Here is a 25,654-nt window from a genome sequence, read left to right as displayed (position 1 = left end):
ATAGAGAGATCCTGCAAATGTGTGATGTATTTAGAGCCTTGTCAGGAATAGTTAAAGATGAATACCTGCTATTGTAATAGAGAAATACAACTGATGATTATTTAATTAAACAGTGATCAGAGGTAGGACTGTTCAGAAAAATAATCTCATTAGATATCAGGAGGTCTGTGTAGCCTTTACAAATTATGGAAATAAATTCTTCTGAAGAGCATCTCAGGGATCTTGTTTACTGTCGCAGTCAAAAAATGTGGGAGTATCTTTTTACATTTCTACATGAAAAATTTTTCTTAAGTAAAAGGATATACAAAGGATCAGATAGGGAAATTTGTGTAATGACATGTTCAATATGAAAAAAAAAACCAACAACTAGCATTTGGTATGAATTTGACAATCATTTCCTGTTCTACTACAGAAAAATTCCTTGGAATAGCTGTGTAGGAAATAAATGATGAATGTCATTACAATTAATACAATGTAGTATAATTTCCAGTAAAATGCAACTTTACAATATCTTAAGCATGTTGTGAAGGTGGTGTGATTCTTCTTACGTGTAATATGCCTGAAAAGACTTTCTTTACTTATTAAATCATTAAAATAATCTTGAGAATGTAATCTTAACCATTTACAGCCAGTGTTGTGAAGATGTCCTAAATTATTGAATGTTTGGTACCAATATTGTCAGAACTGTTTACCTATATAAACAACCCCTATACATTCTGTATTTCATTTTACATTATTTTTTACAAAATAAATCATCTGGGGCAGAGTAATCAGACATCAAGGATTAAAATGTTACCAACTGTAGATCAGCATCAAGCTTCACTCATATTGGTTTGCCCAAGGAATAGTCAAAAATTACCTTCAAAATCTTAACTTTAGAAATTCCACTTTGTTTCTTACTAGTCCAGTGTTCACCCATTTTGAAACAGAATTGCTGAAAAGCTCTGATATTTAATTTCATGGTCTAGCGTAGGCAGTGTTCTAAGGCTGCAGTTTGGTGATCACTATAGGTCATTTCCCTGTCTTGGCTGCGCATTCCTGTTGTTTCTCTTGTGCCAATCCTGGCACTAACACATGTGCAGCTGTTCAAGGATTGTCTCAGGAAATAGATTTAGCTGAAAACTAATTGTTTTATTTTTCTTTGCTATTTTCAGTTGGATCAATTCCCTGAACTAGCTCACCACATGTCTGTGTGAGCTCTAGTGCCAGCACAAGGGAGCTGGTGGGAACATTTGTGGTTGGGGATTGGGACCTTGCCTTGCAGCAGCAGTCCTCACTGATGTCTCTTAAAAGTAACTATCAAAGCAAAGATGGGTACAGATGGTAACAGTTCAGTTATTGTCACTTCAGATTATGTTTGAACTGGTAACACAGAATGAAAAAGAGAGATTTTTGTCTTCTCAAGTTAAAGGCAAAGGCAAAACTTGTAGCAGGAAACTACTGATTTTTGTTGCTTGTAATAAAATTCTCCATTTAATTCTCCTTTGGAGAAAGAAAACATTTTTCATCAGCAGTCACATATGTTTATGTGTGTATATATATATAACTGCCATTTTCTCCTTACATTCCATTCTTTTACTTATTCTTCTTATGAAATTTTTTACATTGCTTTTATGAAATTCTTGTAAAATAGACTGATAGTGTTCAACAACTGTCACGAAAATTCTGTGATATCATAACATAAAAAAATAAATGTACAGTTTGCCGACAAACATTCACTTTTCAACCAGCTTGGTTGGCTGGCTCCATTACAAAAAAAAAAAAAAAAAAAAAAAAAAGCAGTGTTTTAATATTTTTTGTCATTGTCTTACCTTCATTGCTACTTAGAAAGTATTGTCCTATAACCTGCATGCTTCTTTTCATGTTATATGTACACATTGTCTTCTGCAAGAGTATTCCTCCAACACCTGTTCCCAGGTGTTTTTCTTCAAACTGACCAAAAGCAACCTCTCTCTTCATTACTTTGACTACTTCTTTCCAAGAAGGCACACATCTACATATTGTCTCTTCTGCTTATTTATTCTCTCTATCTTCACTGTTTAATGAAAGCTTCTAACTTTCTTGTGCCCTCCCAGGCCAGCTTTGGAGGCCTAGGTCATGAGAGGAGACATAATTATTTTCTTTAAACGTACCTAAATTCAACTCACTTATCTCAATTTAACTGACAGAAAGCTTCCGAAAAGCTGGGTTTTATCTTGTTTGTTTGTTTGTTTGTTTGTTTCCCATCAGTGTTTTTCTTTTGTGCTACTTGAAATCTAGTTGAGAAAGAATGTAAAATATCCATTAGACAAATGTCCAAATTGCACACATTTACACCTTGGTTTTGAAAGGAATATATAGGGTTAATGTGACAAGTTGAGAAAATATATGTTACAGAAAACAAAGTGGCTGTACACTATAAAATAGTATAAGCTTTGTTTCTGACACACACACACACACAAATATATATTTATATAAAATGAAAAAGAAAAGAAGAGGAAAAGCAAGGAGAGGAGAGGAGAGGAGGAGAGGAGAGGAGAGGAGAGGAGAGGAGAGGAGAGGAGAGGAGAGGAGAGGAGAGGAGAGGAGAGGAGAGGAGAGGAGAGGAGAGGAGAGGAGAGGAGAGGAGAGGAGAGGAGAGGAGAGGAGAGGAGAGGAGAGGAGAGGAGAGGAGAGGAGAGGAGAGGAGAGGAGAGGAGAGGAGAGGAGAGGAGAGGAGAGGAGAGGAGAGGAGAGGAGAGGAGAGGAGAACTCCATAATATAATGTAGAGAAGTTTCCATTGGCATGATGTTTTGAAAGTTTTGATGCAATTAATTGAAGGAGTTCCTTCTTCTACATACATTAAGAAACTATTTAATAGTGTCTTCTTCAGGGATCCTCCTACCCCAGCTCTTAGAAGGGAAGATAAAGAGAACAGTGTAGATATCTATTCTTATAATTCTCTCATAGCTTTACATTGAATACCAGATTTCATGGGAGGATAGAGGCTAAGCCCTAAATGTTACAACTATTGCAAAATTTAAATAAACCTATTATTAATCTGTTCGATAAAGTGGTTCTGTAGTTCTAGCACATTTAGTTCTTCTAAGTAAAGTCAACTTCTACTTATAAATATATTTTCTATCCTACTTTAGTAAGTGTTAACTTGCAATCTTCTAGCCTTAGAAAAAAGTTAGTTTACCTTGTTACCACAACATATCCTTTATGTCATATATTTATTTTGTATTCTTTAACTGAAATAGAAGGTTCTTGACCCAAGCATATTATTATTAAGCTTCTTCTAGCTTTGGCAGTTTTAGTGGGAATGAAATGCACTTCAAGGCTCCATATGGAGTTCACAGCTGCTGAGCACAAAGCCATATTCAAGAAACTGACCTTTATATATCACATCTCATTCTTAGGCTTTAGAATTTGACAATAAAGAATGGTTATGGAGGTAGAACTGAATCAGAATATTAAGATGCTACCTATTTTATGCAATGCATGTGTTAGATTACTAAAGTAATTTCCTCCTGTCACATAGAACTGAAAATCTATTCCTCCAAAGCAGATTCTTGGGTCTTGTGTAAAACAGTTTCATACTTTTCATCAGGGATCTGCTGTCATTCATTGCTTTACACCCTTAAGGGATTAGATTCAGAATCATATCTTTTTTTTTTTTTTTTTTTTTGTGAGAATCTTTCATAGTAATACAAAGACTGTAATATTGGCCTTTGCATGTTATTACCTGATTTAGACTATGTGTGTATGTATGTATGCAGCTTATTTAATGATAAGAGAAGCTGTATATTATCAGTCTTTAACACTGATCGTTGGAAAAACTAAAGGGGTATTTTGACTCTGCTGAACAGGGCCATGCTATTCAGTTTTATTTCTCAAGCTTCAGGATAAACCCTGTACATTAAAACATGGTGTGCTTTTTATGGAAAAAGCAATTATAAAGCTTATTAATATAAAACACTTTAAAAATCTATGAAGATCAGATAGCCCACGGAACGAATCTGTACCAGAGAAACAGCTGCACTTAACTGCCATTATCATTACAGGTTATACTGACTGAATTTATCCTCAGGAAAAAAAAAAAAAAAAGAGAAAAAAGAAAAAACAACAAAAACCAGTCTCTTATTTGTTTTTACAGTAGTTTTGTCAGTAGTTTCCTTTTTTTTTTTTTTTTTTTCTTTTCTAAAATTAAAAACAGCATTTATTGATATTCTACACTTGTACTTTCATGGGATGTGTCCCATTTACGATTAGTGTAGTCAGTAAACTTTTAACAGTTTTTGTCCTTTTACTAATAGCACAAATGTTGTTGCTTTCATGGAGATTGTTTGATGCTTATTTCCAGTTATAATAGTATCTGAGCCAGTAAGATAGTTATGAGTGACAATTTTGAAAACAGTGCAGGAATCTGAAATGGTGGTAGTCAAGGTTAATAGTAGTGTATTATAACCTTACTTTGTGCTGTGAATGCCTCTTTGGACTAACATCGTTCATTTATGTTTATATAATTAAAAGAATATTCAGATTCAGGAAAGCTGATGTTAATATACTGTAATGCTAGCTTTTGGACTGATAGCTAATGCTATTTGCCAAGAAATTCCACAGAGATTGTTTAAAATCCATGTATCTATAATAAATGTCAGCTTTATTTTATCCAACCAAAACTACAGATATATGAAGTAAGAGCAACATAGTCCATTTCAGCAAGAAAAATCATTCAAGAATGTACTGTATATAGATTGTTGTATGTAAATCTTAGTTTTGTGAGGGCTTTTTTGTTTGTTTGTTTGTTTGTTTTTTTAAAGATTCATCTGCAGTTTTTAGAGTGTTTATGGAGGGAAATGAAGAAACCAGTGGAGAAGGCTTTTAAGATAGATTGTTATGCTTCATGGAACAAATCTCTTTTATTCCTCTCACACATACACCCCAAAGCATTGTTGACAGCATTTTAAAAATATGTTGAAAACTTAAAGCAGCACCATTGTTTGCTGGGAGACTGTTAAAAATTTTAAAGATTTGCTTTATTTCACATACTTTTCCAAAACAAAACAAGAGGATGCTTTAATAACAGGAATATTTAACCTATTTTTTTTTTTCATTCCTTATCTGCTCCTGGTGTTTTTTTTTCCTGCTTGAAGTGGAGTACAATCCTCTGTTTTCAACACTTAGTGAATTCTAACATTACTGGTTGTGATATCAAACACAGCAGATTTTAACCATAGATGGAAAATAAATGAATTACGTCTTAAGATGGAAGAGAAATACAAAATGAGTTCTAAAAAAGTTTTGTTTTCTATAACTTTTACGTAACAGAAATTCTCCTTCAAAGGAAGTTTTCCTCTTTAAGTGCACTTTATTAATATACTAATGTACCTTCTTAGATGGCATTGGAAAATGGTTTTATGCAATCTCATTTTGTCATAGGATTATTGCTTGATGTGATAGAGGATATATCTTTGTTCTCAAGGGGAACTGGCAAAAGCTTTAGATGTGTTTATGTCTTCTTTTGAGCAGTTGGTCATTTTCCTTTGAGATTCAACAGGAAATCTCTCATCATACATTTTCAATTCTGTTTCTAGGACCAAGATGCAAACTCATATTTGAGCACCAGAAAAAAAGTTCTCATGCAAAAAAATATGGATTTGTCCCCCATATCACTTGAGAATGGCAGCCTTTAATGTATGCTGTGAAAAAACTCTGCCTTAGAAGGAAAATATAATTCCATTGGCAAGTTTGCATGAGGTTGTATTAAAGTTCATGCATTATGTTTTTGTGATGCAGCGTGTAATTCTCGTTAGAGAATTACGCTAATTTACTGCATAATATAATACTGTCTTCTTATAGATTCATTAGTTGTATGAAATTCTTAGTGCAGTTGCTGACAAAAGAGAGTGAAAATGTTTAGTTTTATGGGTAGTTGACTGCCTTCTTCAGTTATGCAGTCTATTTGCATTGACATGATTTTAAATTTCTTTTTTGCATTCTTCTTCTTCTAACTAGGCTTCATTTTCTTTGTGAACTCATGCTTTTTGTTGATCTAATTTGAGGCTCAAACAGAGCACCTGCAGTACTAGGAATAGTACTTCGTTCTCCTTCTGGGTTTGTGAAACCTCTGTAGGAACTAGCAGTGTCCCCTACACACAAACTCAAACCTGCTGGCTCTTCACTTGTTGGTGTAGCAACCCTCAGTAGAACATTGTTCCACGGCAGCAAGCATCTTACACCAGGAAGTTTGCTGTTATCCTCCCTTTCTCAGTATTACACCAGCATATACTCTCAGGTGACTCACAACACTAGCAAGAAACACGTGCCTGAAGGAAAACTTCACAGTGAGCAAGTGTAGAGATTAGTGTGGTGAGTCTTTCAGAATTCTTCCAGAAACGCTTTCTTATTACTATGATTCATAGTAAAAGAACTATTTTGTGTAGGATACATCATGTACATATTTCTCAAGTATTTTCCTAGTTAGAGGCTTTTTTTTTTTTCCTCAGCAGCCAACTATTTAGAACACAATAGCTGAAAGATTAGTCAAAGCATGGAAGGGTAATAACAGTATTATGGATATCTTTCTTTCCTTTGCACAAAGCACCCATACTCCACAGTTATATTATGAAGAAATCCAGTTCTTTGTTAATGACAGCTTTATTGAAGACAAGCTTTCAGAATGAATATACTAGAAATCCTATTAAAGTGCCATCCATTAAACCATTAAACCACTCATTAAAACTGTTAGTACAGACTTGTTATTCATGAGTTATTGGTCTTTCACACTTCTGAAATGTGTCTGCCAATACCGCTCTACTCTTTGTTCCAGTATGGCTATTAAATCTGAGGAAATATAGATTGACATTCTTTTGCCAAAAAAAAAAAAAAAAAACATTTTATGGGAAGGTTGTTAGACCACAAAGCGGTTTGGATTGGTGAGAAAAGGAGGAACAATTAAAGTGCAGGCCCATTTGCTCAGTTTTGATAATTTATGCTAACTATGTCTGCATGCAGGACTCAATATTAATCACTGAGGTACATCATCTCACTATATGTCACACAAAGAAGTAAGTGTGGCATATAATATGCTGCTGTGTTTTAAACATTCTCATCTACTTCTACAAATAGTTGACAAAGAAAGATACAGTGTGATTTTTTTCAAGGAATGGAAAACCTGCTTTAGATCACCTAAATATTAAGGACTGAAAAATGGAAGAATACAGGGCAGATAAGTTTAAGCTTTAAATACGAAGTATTATTAATAAATTATAATCAGACATTAACTATAATAAAGAGCTTAAGTTCTTTCTGATAATGGGCAAAAATCTACTTAGAACATGATTTTACAAGTGCAGTTGTAAACAACTGTAAACAATTTAAAAAATGTAAAGCATTCATCATATACATTTTTTTTAGTAAAAACAGTGAAGATCAGGCACAGTATATCCTGTTAAAAACACAAAAAGTACACATCAGCATGTAAACAGTATATTTGCATACATACCTCCCAAAAATATAGTAATGGTTGGTATAGATGTGATTTATTCTTGGTCAAGAAATTGCCTTATTTATAAAGCTGTTTAAGTATAATACTTTTAAAATATTTTGAGCATCTTTCATTTATTTTGGAATTACTAACTTCTGCATTGTCACTAGACCTCTGAATAAAACACATATAATTATGTAAAATATAGCCAGTGAGCATCCTGCACAAATTTCTGTATTCATAGAAACACAGAATTGTTGAATGGCTTGGATTGGAAAGGACCCTGCCTCAGCATTTCTTTATAAGAGGGATGCTCCAGCCCTCTGATCATCGTCCTTGCCCTCCTCTGGATCCCCTCCAACAGTTCCATGTCTTTCTTATGCCAGGAGGTACAGACCTGGAGGTAGTACCTCAGGTAGGGCCTCTCAAGGACAGAGTAGAGGGAGACAGCCACTTCCCTCACTCTTCTAGCCATCCTTCTTTCAATGCAACCCAGAGTATGGTTGGTTTTATGGGCTGCAAATACTTACTGCTGGCTCACATCAAGCTTTTCATCTGCCAGGACCCCCACATCCTTCTCTGCAGGGCTGCTCTCAATTAATTCTTCTCTCAGTCTGTAAACATATCTGTATTGCCCTGACTCAAGTGCAGCACTTCACATTTGGTCTTGTAGAATCTCATTGGGTTTATGTGGGACCCCTTCTCAAGCTCGACCCTTTGAATGGCATCCCTTCCTTCTACACTGTATCAGCTGCAGCACCCAGATTAGTGTTGTCTGCAAACTTGCTGACAGTGCACTCAATCTCATTCTCTAGTTTATTGATAACAATATTAAAGAGCACAGATTTTTAACTCTTAGGGAAATCGTTCATCACTGGCCTCCTCCTGGACAAAGAGCCACTAACCACAATGCTCTGGCTGCAACCATCCAATCAGTTCCCTATCCAGAGAACAGTCAAATCTTTAAATCCATATCTTTCAAATTTATATTCAAGGATGTGATGCAAACAAATATCAAAGGCTTTGCAGAACTCCAGGTATGTGACATCAGTTCCTCTTCTTGCTGTCACTCTATAAAAGGCCACCACAATGACTGGGCAAAGTCATCAGCCTTTGGTGAAGTCATGCTGGCTGTCTTATGTGCATACTTTTCATGTGCTTTAATATAGCTTCCAGGAAGATCTGTTCCACGGTCTTCCCAGAGACAGACTAGGCTCACCAGTTTTCAGTTTCCCAGGTCTTACCTTCTATCACTTTTAGTAGGAATAATGTTTTCCTTTTTCCAGTCACCAGGGACTTCATCTGACAGCTGTGACTTTTCGAATTTGATGGAGAGCTGCTTGACAACAACTTCTTCCAGTTACTTCAGGATCTTAGGATGTATTGGTCCCATAGACTTGTACTCGCTCACTGTAATGAACTTGAATTTGCACTGCTCTTAGTATGGGGGAGATTTTGCTCCCTCAACAACTGCCTAGAGTTTCAGTGACATAAGAGGCATGGGAAACCTGATAGCCACTGAATACTAAGGCAAAAAACATGCTGAGTAAGCCTTCGTGGTTGAAATCCTCCATCAGGATGAAAGCCCGTGAGCACAGTGCTTTTTGTAACTGAGCCAAGAAGGTCTTGTCAAAAGGTTCCCCTTGATCAGGTGGCCTGTAGTAAACCCTGACTACCAGACATTTTTTATTGGTCTGATCCCTAATTTTAATCCACAAACTCTCAGCATGATCCTGGCTGTTTTTCAGAAGCAGCTCTTTGCAGGCTCTTACATCGAGGGCAACTCCCCTACCTCGCCTATTCTGCCTATCTCTTCTAAAAACCGTGAAGCCCTCAACTGTAGTATTCCATTTGTTCAGCTCATCCCAACGTTTCTATGATCATGATTAGATCACAGTTTCTAATTGCACTACTGTTTCCATCTCTTCCTTTTTATTTCCCATGATGAATGCATTAGTGTAGAGACACTTTAGCTGAGCTACCAGCCATGACACCTTCTTGGAGGAACCCTCCCTCATTTCTTATTCCCTGTTATTTCCTGAAGTGACTCTATTCCCTGATCCTTCTTTGCCATTCATAAGTCTATCCCTTTCTTCCTTCACATCTAGTTTTAAGCTCTGTTAATCAGTCCAGCCAGCTTGTTTCCCAGAAGATTGTTGCCTCACCTAGTTAGTTGCATCTTATGTTGTGTCAACATGCTCTGTCTCCCAAAGTTGCATCAGGGATCATAGAACCCAAATCGTGATCATGGCACCATCCATACATCAAATCATTCACGTGATTTGTTTGCTTTCTTCTTCCTCTTTCCCATTTCATAACAAGGAAGACAGAAGAGAAAACTGCCTGAACTCCTGATGCTTCAAAATCTTTCCAATCTTACTTTAATATTTTGTAGTCTCATTGCAACCTCGTGATCCAACATAAAGGAGCAATGTAGTAGTCCTCAAGCAATACACAGCAAACTGAAGTTAAGACGTTAGTTGATACAATGTTATCCCTTGGTTTCCTAAACAGAAATGCGCAGGTATTCTGCGTCCTTTGTGTCAGGCATTCAGACAACGGGACTTTTTCAGAGTAATCTCAAGAAGGAAGCAACATCATTCTCATAGTGCTGATAAAGTAAACCATAAGATATATAAAGATTGTTAAGAATCATGCAGTTTTCTGGATAGTCAAATAAAAATTATTAATCTAATGAATATATACTAACTGCATACATTAATTTAGCCCATGCTCATTGTCTGATAATACCTACTGTAATAGATTACGGGTCTTCTATTTCATTTAATTAACTTAATATGGACTTGTAACTGTTGTAAAAGAATCTGTGAGGAGTCAGTGTAAGTAACATAAAAATGATGGTTTGCTGCTATAGTTGCTGTATGGATCTTCACTGCTGGTCCACTAATGGTAAAAACCCCTATCTAGGCATATCTCCGTGATATTTTTCAGTAATTTAGAGCAAGTTGGCAGGGAACTGATGATTTTTACAAGGATTGAGTAAAGGATGTGTGCTGTAAACATGAGCTGTCTGTATATATGTTGCTAAAACACTTTCAAAGTCTCTGATGATACAGAAAGAGAAAATAAAACAATATGTGATTCATTATGACTTCTCAATGCAAATCACAGATTCATAGAATCACTCAGGTTGGAAAATACCTTAAAGGTCATCAAGTCCAACCACAAGCCTAACCATTCTACCATAACTCTAACAACCCTCCACTAAATCATGTCCCTGAGCACCGCATCCAAATGATTTTTAAACACATCCAGGGATGGTCACTCAACCACCTCCCTGGGGAGCCTATGTACTTACTTACCCTTTCTGTAAAGAAGTGTTTCCTGATATCCAACCTAAAATTACCCTGGCATAAACTTAAGGCCATTTCCCTTCGTCCTGTCACCTGCCAGCAGTGAGAAGAGACCAACCCCGCTCTCGCTGTAAGCACCTTTCAGATATTGGAAGAGAGCAATAACGTCTCCCCTCAGCCTCCTTTTCTCCAGACTAAACAGCCCTAGTTCCTTCAGCCTGTCCTCATAGGACATATTCTCCAAGCCCTTCACAAGCCCTGTTGCAAAGTGACCTTCTATACAGCTAGTAACATGGCAGACATAAGCATGTACCGTTTACCATTTATTTAGCATTTGCCCAACTATATTTATACGCCAGCCTTAGAGGAAACACGGCAGCATTGAGTTCTCCTAGTAAAGCATCAAGGAATGCAAGAAAAACTTCAGTACACATAAACCTAATGAGGCCAAAGGTGCTGCACTTGAGTCAGGGCAATCCCAGATGTGTGTACAGACTGGGAGAAGAATTCCTTCAGAGCAGCCATGCACAGAAAGACATGGGGTCTGGGGCTCCTAGCACAAGAAAGACATAGAGCTGTTGGATGGGGTCCAGAGAAGGTGGATGATCAGAAGGCTGAAGCACCTCTCTGATGAAGAAAGGCTGAGGGAGCTGGTTTTGTTTAGCCTGGGGAAGAGAAGGCTTCAGAGAGACTGCATTGTGGCCTTTCATTTTTTAAAGAAATCTTATACAGAGGATGGAAACCAACCTTTTAAATAGGACGATAGAAATAGGACAAGGAAATAAGAAATCAACAGTCATTACGCTTTCACTTGTTCCCTGAGCGGTACTGATATGAAGTATAGGTCTGGAACCAAACTGAAAGAAAAAAAAATTAGTCTGAAACAAGATTTTTTTCTTTTGGAAAACCTCTTCAGCTTTACTTTTTATTTAGTAAGCAGGACACTGAGTTGTTTGAACATGAGCATTTTGTAATAGATCAATATAAAAAATATTTATCCCTCTTCTTCCCAGTGTTCTTAGGATTTCTGACATTTTTTTTATTCCCTGTTATATTGCTCACTTGTAAAGCAATACAAAGAAAAAGCGATGGATAGCGTACTCTTTCCTTTCTGAAGAGAAGGCAGTTGCCTTGGATTTGAAGAGCTTATGGTTAAAATTTGTGATAAGAATTTCAGATGCATAAAATGTAAATGCTTGAGATGATCCTATACGATATGTTACTAGATGTGCCAAAGTAATAATTTTCTTTCAAAAGCAAGATGTCTTCATGGTAAAGCAATTGGGGCATATTGTTTGTGAACTTTATAAATACAAGTATGTAGTGTTCAGATAAAAATTTCTGTTTTCTGTCTTTCTTTTGCTCTTTTTAAGTCTATTGACCCAGGTCAGCAGTTTACATGGGAACACTCCAACCTGGAAGTAAACAAACCAAAGAATAGATATGCAAATGTAATTGCATATGACCATTCTCGTGTTCTACTCTCAGCAATTGAAGGTAAGGAGAACTTTACAATTAAATTAAATAAATCCTAAAATCCACTGTAATTCTAGCTCCAAAAATCTTTGCATGTTAAAAAAATATAGATATATATTATATTCATTTATTTATATATTTATATTTATTATATATATATCCATATATATAATAAATATAAATATAAATAATGAAAATATTTATTTATTATTTATTTTATTATTATTATTATTTTTAATTTAAAATTAGTTACTACCAGTACATTTCTATAATGACAATCCTCTGATTTTCATTTGCAGTAATTCATTATGAAACCATACTAAAATTGACACAGGGTCACATACAGCATCAAATGATAATAGCACCAGGTCTCTGCATGTATGTCAAAGTGTTATCTAAAGTAAACCATCATTGCTGTTTGCTTGTGCTATTTCTGGAGAACAAGTAGAGCAATTGTAAATTAATTAAGGTTCTTACCTAGCAACAACATTTTCAACATACTTGATTATTGTGTTTCAGTTGCCTTAATCTAGGAAAAGAAATCTATTCAAGTTTGAGTTTTCAGGGAAAATATAGATATCTGTATTAAAACTTCCTTTTTTTTTCTTTTTCATTTATAAAATGAACACTAAATGAAAGTATTTAAAGAAATGCACATATGCAAACATGTTGGAACTTCAGTATTTTACTGCCAAAATTTTGGCAGAGGCGTATAATTATTTTTATTATATCCTTTTTTGTCATGTAACTCTCCAAAAACTTTTAGATTCTTGACTTAAGCCATCCAAAAGGATCAGTGTTAGGTATTTTATCTGTTTTAACAAGAGCTAAAACAACACAAAATTCTTGTTTTCACTCAAGGGTTTTTTTTTTCTTACAGTTTTGTCTTAACATTAAGCTTCTTCCTAGTATGAGGCTGGATTTTCATTTTATTCTATATCACTGAGAGTTATTAATCATGGTCAGAATAAAATAGTTTATATATTAAATTGGAATGGTTTATATGGAAAAGAAAATTGTCTTAGTTACTTTAACAGTGCTTGCGTATGATATATATGATCTTGGGTATTCAAGGTCATAGATTGAAACTAACGTGCTACTAGTTAAACTGCAAAGGGTTTAGATTTACAGTTATGAACAGTTTCTTATATTTGGCTACCTCAGACTTGAAGACGTTGGATAGAGGAGGGGCAATAGTTGTAGATGTCATCAGTTTTATTTACAGCTTCTTGGTGATGAAAATAGCAGTGTCACTGATAGAGGTTTAGATCTTTCTTTTATTTACTGCAGCTAGGTTTGAGGTTTGATTATACAGATAAGAACTTCTTAAAGCTATTAGAAAATTCAGTGATAGACTTAAAGACTTTGCAACTGATAATCTGTGTACATTTGTTCTTTCTCTGAAGCTTGAGTTGTAGTACAGACAACATTATTTTGTAATGACACAATATTTTGCATTGTTTTGAAGAAAAAAAAAAAAAAAGTAGTGGTATAGAGTACTGCTCCCCCCGATAGAACTATGGCTCAACACTGATAAAAATGTATTTTAATTAGTGTTATATTCAATGCAATTCAAGAAAAGTATCCCATTCTGTGTCACTGAAAAAAAAGAAGTAGATACATAGTCGAGAAAAATCAACAATTTGGACAGCTATTCTAAATTGCTATGTAAGGTTATTTGAAAAAGTGTTTAACCCAGCAATAAGTCTGTTTAACAAGTTTTTTTGCAGGACAAAGAGTTGTGTAGCAGAGGGGAAAAAGAAAAAAAAAGAAAAAAAGGGAAAAAGGGAAAAAAAGTATAATTTCAAATCCATTTATTCATTAATTTTAAACAAATCAAATATCTGGGGTTAGAAAGTTCTACCAGGTTTCCCTTTATGTCAATGATTCATGAAATTTGGCTCCCCGAAAGAAAACAAACTTACTCTGAGAATAAGAAGAAAATCTTAGAGGAAAAACAAAACAAAACAAAACAATACAAAAAATCAAAGTAACTGAAAGTATCAAATTATACAGTATACCTTTTAAAATAATAAATATTAAGAATGTGAAAAATAAATAAATTTCACTTATGAGTACAATAACAAGCAGAGACAATATACATTTATAATATTTCTCAATGTCAAGGTGAAGTTAACACTCTAACACTCTAACAATCATTGACTTCAAATAAATAAAAATATTATAACCTTATGGTATGTCAGTGTTGGACACAGAGCAACAAAGAGATTTTGATCCATCTGGTGCATAAATTCCCTATTAGGATATCACAGAATCACAGAATCAAAGAATAGTTGAGTTAGGGAGAGACCTCTTGAGGTCATCTGATCTTACCCATCTGCTCAAGCGGGGCAATATAGAGCAGGTTGTGTAGGACCATGTTCAGAAAGCACACCCAGGAGGAAGAATTCACAACCAATCATGGGCAACCTGCTCCAGTGCTCCATAACCTGTACACTAAGGTACTCCCTCCCATCTTCCAATCTGTGTCCATTCTCTCTTGTTGCGTCACTGGACATCACTGAAAAGGGCATGGTTCTGTCTCCATTGCATCCTCTCTTCGGGTATCTAGACATGTTGATAAGAAATGAATAGTTTGAAATCATTTAGAAAAAAAAAAAAAATCTTTAGGTTACTATACAATTTAATCAGGGTCTAAATTTGGCCTTTGCTGCATTGTGTTTCAATATATGAAGAATGTTTGTTTGGATTTTATGTATAGTTCTTATCTGCAGTAATCTGGGTACAGTAAGAAAATATTGAAAATGAGCTATGAGAAATCAGTGTACTCTTTCTGAGTTGCATTCTACACCTAGTCACTCCACTGCTGCTTTTAAGAATAAATATGAAAATAATTCTTTCATAGTAATTTCTTTAAAATTACCTGAATCTTGAAACACTAGACTTAGTAACTCTTTCAAAGTATTTATTTTGGCATCTTTAAAGTGCTCATTACATGTGCAAATGGTCAGACTTTTATTGGTGTCCTATTTTCTTGACCTCTATAATTACCTGTAGTAAGGAATTCCACCACATAAATGCTCACTTTCCAATAAATATTTTTATATTTTTAAACTCAATTTTAAATTTTATTTCATCAGGAGCCTTCTTGGAATGAAAACTCTGAATAGTTGTGGTAATTTGAACTTCCACCTGCAGGAAAACTTTACTTTTCAAAATTGTTTTTGCTGTACATTCTGGCAATTCCATCTCTCATGTTTTAGTCTTTGGATACATCAGAGAGGGGCGCTTGAAAGAAAAGTGAAATTTTCTGTTATAATGAAAAAATAAGAGAACATATTGAAGGTTATTGTATGTATATAGGTGAATCTGAGCCCAGAATTTACAGACTAACAGAAAAATTAGACAAACTTAAAACAGCATGCTCTGTATTCTTAATCCTCTAAGGAATAAAAAAACTCTGGGGAAGAAAATAATTAAAAAATCTGTATTTTAAAAATGATTGCCAGTTCTTTCAGTAGATGTCGAAGACTTAAGGTCTGCCATATGTGATATAGCTTTACATAATGCTAGTGATGAATAAAAGATATCTAAATCTATCATATTTCAGCAGAGCATGGAATCATAGAATGGTTTGGGTTGGAAGAGATCTTTAAGGTCAAGTCTCATCCCCCTGCTATAGGCAGAAACTCCTTCCACTGGACCAGGTTGCTCAAAGCCCCATCCAGCCTGGCCTTAAGTGCCTCCAAGGTAGGGGCATCCACAACCTTTCTGAGAAACTTGTTCCACTGTCTCAACATTCTCACAGTAAAAAATTTCTTCCAGAGATTTAGTCTAAATCTGCCCTCTTCCAATTTAAACTAATTCTGTGTTGTCCTGTCATTACATGCCCTCTTAAAAACTCCCTCCCCAGCTTTCCTGTAGGCCCTCTCCAGGTACTGGAAGTCCACTATAAGGTCTCCCCAGAACCTTCTGTTCTCCAGACTGAAAAACCTTAACTCTCTCAGCCTGTCCCTGTCGGAGAGGTGCTCCAGCCCTCTGATCATCTTCATGGCCCCCCTGTGGACTTACTTCAATACCTTGGTGTCATTCTTGTGTTGGGATCCAGCCCCAGAACTGGATGCAGAACTCCAGATATGATATCACAAGAGCAAAGTAGAGGGGCAGAGTCACCTCCCTTGACCTTCATGTCACTCTTCTCTTGATGCAGCCCAGGATACAGTTGTCCTTTTGGGCCGCAAGTGCACATTGGTGGCTCATGTTCAGTTTCATCAACTGACACCTTCAAATCTTTCTTGTCAGGGCAGCTGTCAAGCCATTATCCATCCAGCCTGTATTTGTGCTTGGAATTGCCCTGACCCAGGTGCAGGACCTTGCTCTTGGCCTTGTTGAACTTCATATGAGGTTGGCATGAGCCCACTTCTCAAGCCTTTTCAGGTCCTTCTGAATGGCATTCCTTCCCTTTAGTGTGTCAACTGTGCCACTCAGCTTGGTGTCATCTGTAAACCTACTGAGGATGCACTTGATTTTACTGTCCATGTTGCCTACACAGATGTTAAATAGTGCTGGTCCCAGCACTGATCCCTGAGGAACACCACTTGTCTCTGACCTCCACCTGGATATTGAGCCTTTGAGCGCAACTCTCTAAGTGTGTCCATCCAACCAATTCCTTATCCATTGAGTTGTCTATCTATCAAATCCATTTTTCTCCAGTTTGGTAAACAGAGACCATGACATGTCATGAGGGACCATATCAAACACATTGTACATTTGACATGGTCAACGCAAACAGAAAATGCATCGCATCAGCTGCTCTTCCTTTATCAACCAACACTGTAATTCCATCATGTAAGACCACCAAGTTTGTCAGGAATTATTTGTCTTTGGTGAAGTCATGTTAGTTATCACCAGTCACCTTATCTTAATTTTCCATGTGCCTTAGTAGGGCCTTCAGTAAGATCTGTTCCATGATCTTGCCAGGCACAGAAGTAAGACTGATGTGTCCTGTTATTCCCTGCATCTTCTTTTTTTTCCCTTCTTGAAAATGTAGGTTATGTTTCCCCTTTTCTAGTCAGTGGAAACTTCACCAGACTTCCACCACCTTTCAAATATGATGGATAGCAGCATGGCAGCTTCATCCACCAGTTCCCTCAGAACCCATGAATGGATCTCAGCAGGTCACATGTACTTGTGCACCTTTATTTATTTATTTATTTATTTTTTTGATGTGACATTTAGTAGATTTAAACTTCTACAACATCTCTGACTATAGTATAAATGATTTTTATAAAGAAAAAAGTAAGAACCTGCAAGTACTGTTATTAATTTGGCTGTCAGTTAATAACCTATTAGCATCAAGTGTGTAGGTCATGATCGCTAGATTTAGAAAGAAATCTGGTCAATATAAATCATTAAACATCTCTGGAATATACAAATTATTCTCACTTTCTCATGTTGTAGCTATATTGTATTCTGTTAACAAAATATAATTAAATACCATTTATCTTCTAGAAGTATAGACTGCTATAAGAACTGCAAAAGTATTGCAGTGATAATACATTACAGAAGAATGATTTGAAGTAGACTTCATCATGACAGCCTCAGCAGCAACACTTAGAGAAGTTGCATGGGTATAATTCTGGCCTGTGAATTTGCTTATGGTGTTATAATCTAAAAACAAAAATTGAGTAATTTATTCTGCTGAAAACTGACTTTTTCATGTACACATATCCATCTGGAAAGCTTCAGCAAAATGTCTAGTTTTTAAATGGAGAATGAAAATTTGGCACATCACAATTTACAATGCATTTTCATGTTGAAACTTGTTGAGGGGTTTTTTTTCTTACTAATTTTGTTTGTTTGCATATATCTTATCAGACTGGAAATCATTTCAGTTCATTTAAGTAGAGGCACTGTTGGCCCATTTAGTGCACCATTTAGATACATAAAGAAGATATATCCAACAGGAATCATTTGTCAGATTAAGTCAGTGCAACTCATTCTCAGAGCTGGAGCATCTTTAAATCAAGTTTCAGACAGCTGTAAACTAATCACAGTATGATAATTTCATGTTGGATTTGGATATCTGCTGTGCACTATCATGCAAACCATTGATATCACAGTGTACTATGCCATTGTGCTGTCAGAATGCTGTTGTCTGTGTCTATGTGTTATTGTACCGAATAAGCCATTTGTTTTCATTCTGCTTTGTCTTAAAATTAGCAAGTTAAACAACATTTAAAATAATTATTATTATCATGAAAAACATGAGTATTTTTTTTTTCGTAACAGAGCTCTTTGTTTTCCTGGCCTGTTTCTCCACTATTCTTTCCATGAAACTTTCTGTGTTTCTCATCCTGCTTGCAGATATCCTACATCCTTTAATATATAGTTCCCATGTATTCCTTACATCTCACTTTTTTCATATTTTCTTGTCTGCCTCTTTCAAATATTTTAATTCTCTCCTCTACACAGTACCTTTCTTTGTCCTGCTCAATTTTGCTTTTTCTGCATTATTTGATGATTCTTTATTTTCAGAATTTACTATAATTCAACATTTCACTCTGAGAATCCATGTCTGTCTCCTTCATCCTTTCTGTCTTTGTCAGATTCTTGTAGTCCTAACAAGTCATCCAGCGATCTACTGATTTTCTTTTTCTATCACTTCTTTTTTCTTACATTACATTATGTTAGGATGATATATACTGCATTTTGCAGTCTTAGTGAAATACCTTTGTTTTACCGATGTTCATCTTTACAAATAATTATTTTATTCTCCTCACCTATAAGAATTTAATGTAACAAAAAGTTGCTCATAAACATTTTTTGTTTGTATCTACTAGCTACTCTTAGTTTGGTTTTGCTCTTATATGGTTCAAAGCATCAGATAGTGGTTTAATCAACCATCAGCATTTTCAGTTCGTCATTACATTTTTCTTACTTGTTTACAAGCATTTAATCCCGCTTCTTCATACTCTTGTTATGACTAACAACATATTTCTTAGGAAAGCAGCAAAGAAAGAGAGGTTTATGATCTAATATTTTTTAAATGGAATGGCTGTTCAGTATTTAACATATGTAAAGGCTGGAAATAATTTCATTATTTGATTTCAGTTTGTAAATAAAATATGAAATCTAATTAAAGATATTTAAGACTATAACTATATTCAGATAATCAAGATAACCAATTCAGTAACTCTGAGGTCTGCTTTATGAGCCTTGCATTGAGGATCCCTGTGTGTATAGCAACATGCAATACTGACACATCAGTTCATGAGTACAGATTCACCATAAATTAATAGATATAGTGTTTAAGTGTGTTTCTTTTTTTTCACCCTTAGCACTTGAATCTGTCATTAGCTGATTTTATTTCAGTGTTCATTCACTCTTTTTCTGTAAAAACTACACTTTGTTCTCTTGAGACATTTGAAAATGGGATATCTTTATTTTCATCTACTCACCCAATCCTGTTGTGCTTAATTCCTATCTGAAAGAATAAGGAGATTGTGTACTCTGGTCATTTATCACTAGAGCTGAAAAGGTTAGTCAAAAGTAGTTATAGTACAATTATGATCTGGAAGATGACTTTTTATGCAGAAACTCTGTCTCTGCCTTGATGAAACTTGTAGAAGTCAAATTACACTTGGATTAGTTTAAAATAATACTTAAGGAAAGCCAATCTAAATCTTAAGTAAATCCTCTTGATGCCAATAGAATTACTTACTGTTCATATCAGTATTAGTGAAGGCAGAATTTAGTTATTTTGTCCCCTTCTTGACCCATGTTTTCATGGAAATGACCTCTCTTAACTTTTACATCCGAATTTAAGTAATGATGGCAATTGCTTCTGTACACGTTGTTATGCCCTTCAGGCTATGGCAGCTAACAAAGGTTTTCAGTGTATTGCAGTGAAACTGGTTGCCATATGATTGTTTTTTGCACTATTGGACTTGACAGAGAATTGTTCAGCTTTCTCAGCTCAGAATGAGGTTATGAGCAGAAAAGGCACACCAAAAAGTAACATTTTAATATTTAGATTTTTTTTCCTTTGATAATTGTTTCCACTTGGTTAGTGTAGGTATTTACAGACGTTTAGATTTTGTAAATGTTATTTTTTAACTGTACACACTTCATTAAACACCTTAGGATAACACAGCCTCCCTTGAAGGCTTTGGGTTTGTAAGTTGTAGCGACATAGATGATAAAGGAAAAATCAGTGTGACAAAGTGTGAGACAAAAAGTTAGAATAGGAAAATGGTATTACAGAAAATGAAAAGAATTTGAAACACAATGCAAAATTGAGATCATGCATGTAGATTGCAATGAAGAGGCTTAACGCAAAAAATGAAAGTAATACTAAAGGGACAAAGAAAACACAAAATGGACCTGAGTGCTAGGTGCTCTTGATTTCAGTAGGAGTGTAACCCTGTAGAATCCTGTCTACTGCTAGTGGGAACTCTTAGACAAAGATGGTCACAGAGTGCATATTGTTTAGGTAGCACCTAGATGTTTTGTTTTGTTTTGTTTTGTTTGTTTGTTTGTTTGTTTTTTTTTTTTTTTTTTTTTTTTTTTTTTTTTTTTTTTTTTTTTTTTGTCCTTGAAATTAGCTGAGCCATGAGCTATTGCTCAGGTGCTGTGGTGAAGAGCCCTTCCTTTTCATATCCCAGCAACATTCTTTTCGTGCACTGTAATGCTGAGTTATTTTGTAAAAGGATTTTTCTGTCTAAAGAACACACAAGACATTTTGTGTCTCTTGGTGGGGCAAGTGCTGAAACCAAGTGGAAAATTCCATTTTAACCTGGCTGTGTATAAATCTTCTTTGAAAACATCTATAATTATTAATCTTGATTATCTCTCTTTCATTTGTGATGATTTATAATCTGAAAACTAGCTTTACTTCATGGAATCAAATAATCATTTGAGTTGGAAGAGACCCTTAAAGGTTGTCTGGTCCAGCCTGATGCTGAACATCTCCTGGGTCTGAGCATTCACAACATCTTGAGCAGCCTCTTCCAGTGCCTCATCACCCATCATAAAAAAAGCTTTCTCCTTATATCCAGTCTAAATCTCCACTCTCTTAATTTGAAATGATTTCCCCTTGTCCTATCACCACAGACCCTGCTAAAGAATCTTTCCCCTTCATTCTTGTAGCCCGCCCTTTAGATACTGAACAGCCCCAGTTCTCTCAGCCTGTCCTCATAGTGGAAGTGTTCCATCCCCTGGAACAGGGTCTTCTTTCTATTTTAAATAACTATAATATATTTAATTTAGAAGTTATTTATTTCAATATAATTTATTGACAAATGTAATATAAGATAGTAAGTGAATATTAACAATTTTAGAGATTTTGTAATTATTTACATTGAGTACCAGTAGCATTGGCTGCTAATACTTATAAAGATCATTCTTTAGTGCACAGTTTGCAGTACTTCTTACGCTTAATTTTCATGCTGAGTTGTGTGTTATCAGCTCTAGAGGACAGCTTTCCCAGAAGATCATTTAACCACTTTACGAAGTGTTGTTTTTCTTTTTCATTTTTTCCTCGGGCTTTATTTATAACATATGCTTCGAAGTATGATACCAGACATCATAATGAAATTCTAATTTATGCAGAAAACATTTCTTACCAGCTTTCTCAGTTCCTTTGGTAATAATACCCAGTTGGTGTAGATTTCTCCTGTTGGCTTCATTTTTCTTTTTCATTTGTTTTGTGCAAAAATGTTTTCTTATCTTGATAAGGGAAGAAAATATGGCATTGTGCCTAGCAATTGTATTTTCTAAGCCATTAAGTCCAATGTCCACAATCAGAATTGTTGTGTAAAAAAATTAAAGTTTTCAAGAGTGAGGCTTTTGAATTCTGATTTCAACCTTTTATGGCAGTAAATCATACTTTTCAGCTATAGACTCTAAGTTTTGAAGGTGATACATTTTATTCTATGTTTTTCACAAAAGAGACTTTCAATCACTTCTAATCATAGTCAGCCAGTCTTCCTGTGTCCATCCATCCATCCTGCCTGAAGATCATCATTTGTTGCCTCTGTTGTGCCCCTGAAGCTATGAAGTCTCTCCTGCTCTAAACCATTTTGTCAGATTTTTCCTTTACTAGCACAGAAAGTCAAATCAAGTTTAAAATGTTGTTTAAATATATTTGGAACATAAAAAAGCAAGGAGACCTATCAAATCTGGGGGGACATAAAGGCAAAATTTTATGCCAGACTACAGATGCAGTAACTCATAATATGAATAATTTCGGGATTATATTGTATTTGAATTAGTTTTACAGTTAGTCAGTGGGTTTGTTCACTGTAAGTAAATAGTGGAATTAAAAATTAAACTTATTCAAAGTATGCAGATAAATGTGTAGTTAGCTCTGAAGGTAATACCTCCTTTTTATTTACATGGCAAGTACAAGAGATGCAAAGAACACAACAGTACTATTTGATAAAGAAAATTCACAGCTACAGAACATTGTTTTTCAACATAGTCACCACCATTAGATATGCATTTTCACCAACAATGAATAAAAGCTTGAATGCCACTCTCCTGAAAATCAGCATGGTCTTTCAGATCATGGTTTGTCTTTCACACTGCTATTGCCACTGCTGGATCTCACCACTCACTACCTCACTGTGATAGCATACACTGTTTAGTCTCCACAGATCTTCAGCAAGCATCGAAAAATGTGAGAGTGTGCCATCTTTTCCACCTGTAGGAATTCAGTTCCATACCTTTGCTTCATACACATTTCCCTGTTGGAAGCCATTCTGTCAGGCTGCCCATCTGCTGCCATCTGTGATGTGACTACAAAATGTAACAGAATACTGGCAGCTTGGTTCAACCTTTACTGCCATATCTTTAACATCCCTTTCTGAGATGTGGGTCAAGATAATAGAACAGGAGGCATTACTTTTGGAGCAACCACAGTATGTAGAAGAAGCATTTTAAAGTGGTTTATCTACTGCCCACTCCATTTATTTTATTATTTTGGAAGATATTTTCAGATATATGCCACTGGTTGTCATGTAAGACCGGACTGCACAGCCTTGATCGTTCATAGATTAGGATCACGAGCAGAAGACAACAGATCAGAATAATTTTGGAAGTTCAGCTTCTGACAGAAAATTTGAGAAACATTCAATTGAACTTATTCAGCAACTTGTGATTCCTTTCAAAAGAAACTCTGTTTCTCTGTGAAATGAAATACTGCTTGTGAATTGAAAATAGTCACAGCTTTAGAGTAAGTCGCTGAGGTTGTATCACCTTGACTACCTTATGAAACTGTTGGTGCAACCTGCTCCATATCCTGGGGCTGTAGACTTGGATGTGGTAGGTTGGCTGTGCGAACAGAGGATATTAATTTTTATACAGAGAGGAAGTAATTTCTGTTAATTACATTAATGTACCTTTTGTAACTTGTTGTTACAATGCACAATTCTGTATTTCAGCTAATTCTTGGGAATGTTTCAATGTTCAACACTGCAGTAATGTGGGAAACACTGCTTAGGGATCTCACCAGCCCTGAGATTTCATGTAAATATCTTGTCTTCCTCAAGTCAGCAGCAGTAGCAGTGATATCACAGTTCTGGTTCTAGGCAGCATACATGTAGCCTAAGCCAGCAGCTGGACCGTGCACCACTGAATCGAGTGGGTATGGGACAGATACCTGTATGGCTATATATACCTCTTTTTGCAAGCATTGCTGTTTTTAGTTCAGAGCGGTAACAAGATCTCCTCTACAGCTAGCACCTTGGCAGGCAGCATTTTATGACCCTCCTCTCAGTACAGCCATGGCAATCATGATCTCACTGAAATAGCTAGTGACCAAGAACTGGCTCAACATCATGTGGGACTGTAAGTAGACAAAAAGAGCAAGTGCCTACCTGCCAAAAGCTCTGGTAGACATACTTGAAGTCCCTCCGTAAGTCTCATCCAGCATACCAGTGTCTCAGGTGAATGACAGTGTAGATCCAGTGTGAAGGTATCTCTTAACTTCTGCCTCCATTTCAAATATTTAATTTCAGGCTTGTGGATGTCTGTATTTCATGCACACACTGTAAAGAAGATTCCAGTTTCTTTACTTGTTTGCTAATTTTTGTTAAAGCTACTTTGTCTCCTGTTTACTGGGGAAAAAAATGCGTATGTTGATAATGTTAATAATCTGGCAACATTAACGCTTTTTCTATATTTGAAAGAAATGCAGTGAACTCAATGAGAGAGTTGACTGAAGCCTACTCAGGGTGTTGGTGGGGAGGCTGCCCTGCCTGGTCAAGGGAGAGGAATCCATGTGAGTAGGTGACAAAAGACAGTGTCAAACCAGCTTGTGAATATTGCTGTTTTCACTCCCAGGTTTCTTCCTCTGCTACATATTTTCAGACTTCTTACTTACTTATCAAATTGGCTCATTTAATTTAAAAGAATGGATATTCCCAGAAAAGCCATCGTACTCTTCAGCCCAAGAAGCATGATGCACTCATTTTCAGGAACCTATGTACTACATGATACACAGCAGTCTCAGATTCTGTGGTCCAACTCTGTAACAGGATTTTTAGCTCTTGCACAATTGGACTTCAGAGAAATGCTACTCAGTATGTTCATTCTTCTTTCTTTGCAGGCATACCAGGCAGTGACTACATCAATGCCAACTACATAGATGGATACAGAAAGCAGAATGCATATATAGCAACACAAGGGGCATTGCCAGAAACCTTCGGAGACTTTTGGAGAATGATGTGGGAGCAACGTGGTGCAACTGTCGTCATGATGACAAAACTGGAGGAGAGGTCCAGGGTAAGGAAAATATATACATTTAGCTAAATGCAAAGTTAATAATATTGTACCTGAGAAACGGGTACAATGATAGGGCTGGGATTGTATAGCCTGGAAAAGAGAAAACTCTGGAGAGATCTTACAGCAGCCTTCCAGTATTTTAAAGGGCACTACAGGAAATATGAGAAGGGCCACTTCATTAGAGAGCAGTGATACGGCCAAGGGTAAGGGTTTTAAACTAAAAGAGATTAGACTTAGATGAGATACAAAAAAGAGATTCTTCACTATGTGGGTGATGAAGCATTGGAATAGGTTGCCTGGGGAAGCTGTGGCTGCCGTGTCCCTGGAGGTGTTCAAGGCCAGCTAGATGGAGCGGTAGGCAAAATGATGTAGTGGGACATATCCCAAACAATGTCAGGGGGTTTGGAAGTGGATGATCTTTAAGATTTTCAATAACAGAAACCATAAGATTGTATGATAAATCACTTCAGATTTTTCTCTGTTTCATATGTGTTAGTGTGCCCCCAGTTTATACACAAGAACTGACCTTTTTTTCTTCGGAAACCGCTGTTTAGAAGTGTCCAAACTACAAAAGCCACTTGCTTAGGAAATATTAGTTTCACCTGTGAAATTGCAGAGTCACACCATTTGGTAGGGCTTTAATCCTCTAAAAATCTTGACATCTCT

The 25,654-nt window shown here is 35.9% G+C and overlaps 1 protein-coding gene across 50 annotated transcripts in view; it reads left to right on the top strand.

The window, feature by feature from the left end:
- PTPRD (protein tyrosine phosphatase, receptor type D) overlaps window positions 1–25,654 on the top strand; it is a 362,219-nt gene that overhangs the window by 282,879 nt on the left and 53,686 nt on the right. For all 50 annotated transcript variants that reach the window (XM_040655785.2, XM_040655786.2, XM_040655771.2 and 47 more), the window contains 2 exons: window positions 12,139–12,262; window positions 24,813–24,988. In XM_040655785.2, the coding sequence (XP_040511719.1) occupies window positions 12,139–12,262; window positions 24,813–24,988 (300 nt within the window). The remainder of the gene's footprint in view (window positions 1–12,138; window positions 12,263–24,812; window positions 24,989–25,654) is intronic.

Source organism: Gallus gallus, chromosome Z (genome assembly GCF_016699485.2).
Source record: "Gallus gallus isolate bGalGal1 chromosome Z, bGalGal1.mat.broiler.GRCg7b, whole genome shotgun sequence".
Classification (NCBI taxonomy): Eukaryota; Metazoa; Chordata; class Aves; order Galliformes; family Phasianidae; genus Gallus; species Gallus gallus.
Note: the sequence above shows the minus strand (reverse complement) of the source record. Positions and strands in the feature narration are given on the sequence as shown.